Raw genomic sequence first — 6,544 nt, forward strand, 5'->3', positions numbered from 1 at the left:
GAGACTCGGCGGCACGGCGTTTCAGTCCACGGCTTGCTGCCGCCGCCGTCGCAGGGGTGCTGCCTGCGGCGGCGACGGCACGGCGTTTGGGTCCACGGCTTGCTGCCGCTGCCGCCGCCGCAGGGGTGCTGCCTGCGGCGGCGGCGGTAGCGCACGTGGCAACCCCCCGCGTTTCCTTGCCTCCCATCCACCGGACCCCGTCCTGCGCTTCACTTTGTTTAGGGAGGGGCTGCTCACTGCTCATTGCTCATTGCTCATCGCACACTGCTCAACGCTCATTGCCCTATATCCCACCCAGCCGCAGGACTCCACTGCCGCCCGCGCCCCGCCCCATCTGGCCGCTTGCGCGCCCCATCCCCCCTCGATGGGGCCCGCCCACACCGGGGCCTCCCCCCTCCCGCCCACTGCTTTCTCAACGGCCCCGAGCCGGGGCTGCCCTCATTGCATACATAGTGCGCCTTTCCCTGCTTTTCTAGTGACCTAGCGTTCCGCACTGCCGTTTGGCCAGCCCATGCTCCCGTACCGTTGCGTTTCTCCCCAATGCGCCATGCCACTTTGCCAGTCATACACACGTTTCGATGCGTGCCCTGTCAGCTGCTTGCGTTGCATGTCGCCTTGCTCCACCCCTGTTTTATTGCTTTCTCTGCTTTCGCCCGGTTCCCGTCCCGTTTCGGCGGGGAGTCTATGTTGCAAGCTAGTTCTTGCTTTACCAGACTTTAAGCCCACACAAGCAAGATGGCGCCCAGAGGGGCGGGGGGCACCGCCTGCATGTGCCGTCCCGCTGCCAACACTACACAGCGCCCACGGCCGCTGCCCCGCGCCCTACTGCTTGCTGCGGTGCATGGGCGTGCCGTTCTCGGTGAAATGGAGGCTGCCGACGCCATTTGGGGCAGCGGTGGAGGGGGGCCCTGACAACCAGATGCTGGCAAGGAGGGGAGGGGACTGGGCCAGCCGGTGGCTTTAAGGAAGCCGAGGGAGGCGATAAATGTCAGGTGGACGGCGTGGAGAGCAGCAGGGGCGTGGGTGGCCAGGCACAACTCGAACGGGCTACTCTGTTAGCACAGGTTTGCCGGCACTCGGTTTGCAGGCCGCCGGAGGATCCAATTTACGTGTATTGCTGTATCCGGATCGTCCAGCATGTTCCTGGCCGCGGCATCACTCCGGTTTACCGCGAACTTACTTCATCTTTTGGGACCATGCTGTGCCACGGGGCACATCACGCCTCGCCTGCGCTTGAACAAGAGCAGCTGCAGACCTTGTGCAGCAACATGCGATGATCGTATGAGCAGCTGGAAGCGTCCCCCCTTGATCGCTGCCCAACCCCCCGAGCTTGATCCTCGCGGTGAGCCAATCTGGTGTTGAATAGGCGTGCCACTGCACCATCGGCACATCCTCCCCAGCGCCGCGCCGCCAGCTGCCGCCACAGCCCGCCGCCCGCCCTGCCCTCCCTCCGCCCGCCGCGCAGCGCGGCGCCGCCCGCCCCGCCACATGCCGCCGCGCTCGGCCCCCAAGGCCTGGTCTCCCGGCATTGCCGTGCTGGGCGTGGTGGCCGTGCTCTTCTTCCCCTCCCTCTTCATCTTCCAGCAGACGGGCTGGGGCGGCGCGAGCGGGACGCCCAGCTCCGCCGCCGCCTGTCCCGCGGTGAGGAGCTCTGGCGGGCGCGACCGGCAGGGCGACGTCAGCTATGTGCCGCCGGATGCCAGCCTCAAGGTGGTGGTGGCCAGCGCCAGCCCAGACACCGCCTGGGTGCAGTACGCTGTGGATGCCATCCGCGCCAGGTCAGCCAGCGCCAGCGTGCTGGTGTACCGCATGGATGGCGGCAGTACCGGCAGCGCCGGCAACGGCAGCGGCAGCGGCAGCGACTGGGACGCGAGCAGCAGCAGCAGCGGCGGCCGCCGCCGCAGCCTCGGCGCTGCCAAGCCGGCGCCGGGTGGCGGCGGGGCGCCGCCGGGCAAGGCGCGCGGCGGCAAGGCCAAGGCGCGGCACAAGTCGTTCCTCACGGCGCTGATCAGGGATGCGGGGGACGGGGAGGCGGCGTGGGCCCCCACGGCCGTGGAGCAGCGCAGCGTGCCGGGGGAGGGCAAGGGCGAGGAGGCTCTTGCCTACCTGACAGCCATAGTGGAGGAGTATGAGCGGCTGCCAGACGTAGTCGCCTTCCTGCGCGGCTACAGCGGGCGGCACAGCCGCGTGCCCAACACCTGGGTGCTGCAGCACCTGCTGCAGCAGCCGCCCGCCCGCCTGCCGAGAGGCTACCTGGGCGCTCAGTGCAGGCCGGTGAGGCGCCGCCGCTGGGGAGCTTGCAGGGTGCAGGGCGCGGCGGGGGGTGCGCCGCGGCGCCGCGTGCGCCCGGTCAGCCCCGGCAGCACTCCTGCCGATGCCGACCCCGCAAGCCATTGCATATGTATTGCCTCCAAGCCCACCTGCCTGCCTGCCTGCCTGCCAACCTGCCTGCCAACCTGCCTGCCTGCCGCGCAGCCGGGAGGAGAGTTCAGCTTCCGCGTGCTGCCCACCAACCTCAGCGCCAACAGCCCGTGGGCGCAGCCGGCGGCCCGCTTCCTGGCGCAGGCGGGTGCCACGCTCGCCCCGCTGCCGCCGCCGTGCATGCCTGTTGCGTTGCCCACACCTGCGCGGCCACGGCAGCGGCCCTGCGCTGCTGCCGCCCACCCGCCGCTCCCCTCCTGCCTCGCTTGCTGCGCCCGCAGGCGTGGGAGGAGTTTTTCGGGGCGCACCTGGGCCCGCTGCCGGCCGTGGTGTCGGGCCCCTGCTGCTCCGAGTTCGTGACCAGCGCCGCCGCCATCCGGCACCACCCTCTCGAGTTCTACTCTGCGGCCCGTGACTGGCTGGCCGGCACGGCGCTGGGGTCCAGGCAGGCTGCCAAGGCACTGGAGCTGGCCTGGCACCTCATCCTGCAGCAGCAGGCGGAGGTGGAGGTGGGGGAGCGCGAGTGCCTGTGCGCGCTGTACGGCACGCCGTCCGTGCGCTACTTTGGCGCCCACCTGCTGGCCATGCTGGCGGTGCCGCCGCTGCTGGCCGCGCTGTGCACGCTGCGCACGATCGCGGTGCCCATGCTGCGGCGCCGCCCCTCCTCCGCGTCCATGCAAGTGTAACAGGGGGCATTATGTACAGGGCACAGTGCATGCAAGCCTGGCTGGGAAGCAAGTTGTGGCGCTGAGTCGAGTGTCGCGATTGATGCTCAGGCGCCTGCCCAGGCAGTGCTGATCTCCAGCCTGCTGCCCAGGAACTGGCGCACGGAGGCGGGCATGCAGCTGGCGGCCTCGGCGTCCAGCTCGATGCGCTCCAGGTGCGGCAGGCGGGCCAGCACGCCGCCGCCGCTGACGTCATCGCCGGTCAGCTCCAGCCCAGTGTTGCCGCTCAGCAGCAGATGCTGCAGCGCGGCCGCAGACGCGAGCGCAGGCGGCAGGTGCCGGAACGCATTCCTGCTCAGGTCCAGGTGCGTCAGCCCTGCGCCGGCATTCCGAGGGAGCTCAGCAGCCACACCTGATCAAGAAGCAGGCTGGAAGGCTGACAGGGACGTGCGGCACCTGTGAGGTATCCCCCGGCTGGAATCTGCGTGAGGTCATTGTTCGCTAATATGAGAGCTTCAAGTCCTGTTGTCCCAGCCCGGGAGCGGGCCGAGAGGGTTCCGCGCAGGCAGCCTGCCAAGCCCAGCATGCTCAGCCGGGCTGCCTGCGGCAGCATGGTCTGAAGGGCCGCGTCCGCCCCACCATCGCCAAAGCTGCAGTTGGGGAGCCTCAGCCAACGCACGTTTGACAGCGCATGACTGCAGTGGCGCAGCGCGGGCTCGGGCAGGTGGCTTTCCACCAGGTCCAGAGCAATCATGGGGGCGACTGCGCCGCCCATTGCCTCCAGCAGTTGCTCCAGGGACTGCATCCGCTGCACGCCCCCCAGCCTCAGATGGAAGCCGCGCACACCAAGACCCACTGCCTCCGTCAGGCTGCAACTCTTCAGCAGACAGCCTTCCACCTGCCCACAGTGAAGAAGCACAGCATGGGTTAGAGGGCAGGTGCAGCTGCCAGCTTGCTCGCTCCTGGCTGCTGGCTCACCTCCAGCAGCCGACCCCAGATGGCCTTCAGGCTGCAAGACTCCAGTCTGGGGAACAGGGACGGGCTTGGCAGCGGCGCATCAGGCCCCCAATGACACCACAGCGAACAGTGCCGCAGGTGCTGCAGCCGCGTCAGGGATTGCAGGGGCGGGAAGGCGGGGGCATAGAGCTTCAGGGTTGCAAGGTGCGCCAGCTGGGCCACGACGCTAGCGAACTCGTCGGGCGGCGGGTTGCCAAAGATGCAGCTCAGGTGGCGCAGCTGCGTCAAGCCGCCCAGCAGCTGTGCCGCGTGTGTGAGGCGGCCAGCCGCCAGGTCCAGCTTTGTTGTCTGCATCAGGCGGTGCAGCTCCGGGAATGGGAAGCCGTCCTCGAAGACGTCGCGCCCCAAGTTTCTGATGATGGCCAGGCTGCTGAATTCCCTGGCCTCCAGGCAGCGCAGCAGGTCTGCCAGCCGCCAGGCACCGGGCGTGCTGCCGGCTGCATCCTCGATGACAGCTTCTGCATCCACCAGCCGCAGCTCTTGCAGCAGCGGGCCGACAAGGCGCACCAGGCGCAGCTTGCCGGCAAACCACCCCCGCTTGTCGGGGGCGCTCAGGGCGGCCAGCGTGCCGGGCCTAATCTCCAGGCTCCTCCACAGGCTGGGTTCCGCATAGAAGCAGCTCCGCCAGCGCCGGTTGACGAGCGTGACGATGGGGCTGCAGCGCAGGGCCCGGCGCAGGAAGGTCAGGTGGTGGGCGCCGGCCGGTGGCCTGCTGCGGCACGTGGCTGTGCCGCAGCACACCCAACCCAACGGCAGGCTCCCCTGCTGCCTCGACTGGCTCACTCACCCCTGGTCCCTGCCAGCCAGCGAGAGCACACGGCACAGCAGCTCCTCGGGCAGTTCGCCCCAGTCTGGGGGGCCTGGGGGCGCCATGGTGGGCAGCTGTGCGAGCATCTTGCGGTGAATGGTGAACACAGCAACTAGGAAGACGGGCAGAGGCCAGGAGCATCCAGGGCGCGGCTCTTTCCTGCTGCCCAGCTCAGCGCCCCGCCGGCATCGACCCTTGAACTTGCGAGCAGTCGAAGCCGAAGAGGCACACTGCGCAAGATGGCATGCGCTGCGCCTCTGCCCTGCTGCAGGCTCCTGGCGCGTAGTAGCATTACAGAGAGAAGGGGCAGCGGGTGCGTAGTACAGAGAATGTGCGTCGCTAGGGGGGTGCATGCGCTGCGGGATGCGGAGGCGGCAGGCAAACACAATAAGAGAGACGAAATGGGTGGCAGAAGGGGGCGCTTTGTGTGCACGGGGGGCACACGAAGCACAGGGAGGGCGGTGTGTGGCATACAGGCAGGTGTGGCAACAGCGCAACAGCAGCCGCCCCGGCGTGTGCAGCGCACCGCGGGCGGAGGCAGGCAGGTTGGCACAGCAGGCGGGCTGTGGCCGCGCCGGTGGGCAGCGGCACGGGAGGAAAAACCCTGGGCGGGTGAGGCCACAGCGCAGAGCAGCGGTGATGATGGTACAGCAAAGCACAACAGGGGGAGGAGGAATAGCAGGGCGGGGCCCGGCAGGGCGGGCCAGACATCGGGGCGCATCGGGGCACAGGCTGGGAGCAGGCGGAGGTGAGAGTGGGAGGAGGCGGAGGTGGGAGCCCCAGCCGGCGCTGGAGGCGGCAGCGCTCCACGCACGCCCGGCAGGATGCCCGGGGCGCGCGGCAGGCGCTCAGCTGACTGTGGCGGCCTGCGGCAGCTCCTCCCGCTCCTGGCCGGGGCCGCCCTCGCCCTCGCCGCCCTCGCCCTCGCCGCCGCCGCCGCCGCCGCCGTCTGCCGCGGGCAGCGGCTCGCCGATGGTGCGGAGCTGGGCCTCGAAGGATCCCGCGCCGCGGCAGATGTGCGCGGGCGCCAGCCCCCCGTCGGGCAGGCCGTGCAGCACCACGCCCTCCACATCCGCGTCGGCGGCCTGCGGGGGCGGGGGTGGGCCACAGGTGCAGTCGTGTGGTGTGGGTGTGTGCGGCAGGGGATGGCCGGCGGGCGTCGCATGCTCCCGCACAACCCGCGGCTCCGCGCGGCACAACCCGCAGCCTCACACAGCCGGCAACCTCATACAGCCGGCAGCCAGGCAGGGCGGGCCGGCTGGGGAAGGGCCAGCTGGGGCAGGGGCACAGGGGCAGGCAGCGCAGGGCACGGGGGCAGCCCCAGCGGCCCTCCTGCGCCCCCGCCTCAGCCCCACACCCACATGGAACATCGCCTCCAGCAGCGCCCGCTCCAGGATGGACCGCAGGCCGCGGGCGCCGACCCCCTTGGTCCGCGCCTCGCGCGCAATGGCGGCCACGCCGGCGGGGGTGGCGTGGAAGCGGCAACCGTTCTTCCCAAAGATGCCCGAGTACTGCTTGGACAGCGCGTTCCTGGGGCGGCACAACACATGCGCCAGCTCCTGCTCGTCCAGGGCCTGCAGGCATGGAGGGAGGGGCAGGGAGGGAGGGAGGCAGGGGAGGGAGGGAGGCCATA

General features: G+C 69.9%; 3 protein-coding genes across 3 annotated transcripts; 1 reads left to right on the plus strand and 2 right to left on the minus strand.

Annotated features, from left to right (window-relative positions):
- Nucleotides 1–1,488: 1,488 nt before the first annotated feature.
- CHLNCDRAFT_133284 (hypothetical protein) lies at nt 1,489–3,107 on the plus strand (the record flags this gene model as incomplete). The annotated part of the gene is made up of 3 exons (XM_005851757.1): nt 1,489–2,274; nt 2,476–2,607; nt 2,703–3,107. 3 exons carry the CDS (start codon nt 1,489–1,491, stop codon nt 3,105–3,107), a joined length of 1,323 nt encoding a protein of 440 aa, XP_005851819.1.
- A 906-nt stretch (nt 3,108–4,013) lies between these two features.
- Nucleotides 4,014–4,976, minus strand: CHLNCDRAFT_133286 (hypothetical protein; the record flags this gene model as incomplete). The annotated part of the gene is made up of 2 exons (XM_005852089.1): nt 4,014–4,758; nt 4,891–4,976. 2 exons carry the CDS (start codon nt 4,974–4,976, stop codon nt 4,014–4,016), a joined length of 831 nt encoding a protein of 276 aa, XP_005852151.1.
- Nucleotides 4,977–6,269: 1,293 nt separating this feature from the next.
- On the minus strand, nt 6,270–6,491 carry CHLNCDRAFT_15257 (hypothetical protein; the record flags this gene model as incomplete). The annotated part of the gene is made up of 1 exon (XM_005852090.1): nt 6,270–6,491. A coding segment is annotated over one exon (222 nt), but the record flags the coding sequence as incomplete, so codon positions are not given.
- Nucleotides 6,492–6,544: the final 53 nt, after the last annotated feature.

This window comes from Chlorella variabilis, assembly GCF_000147415.1.
Source record: "Chlorella variabilis unplaced genomic scaffold CHLNCscaffold_1, whole genome shotgun sequence".
In the NCBI taxonomy this organism is placed as follows: Eukaryota; Viridiplantae; Chlorophyta; class Trebouxiophyceae; order Chlorellales; family Chlorellaceae; genus Chlorella; species Chlorella variabilis.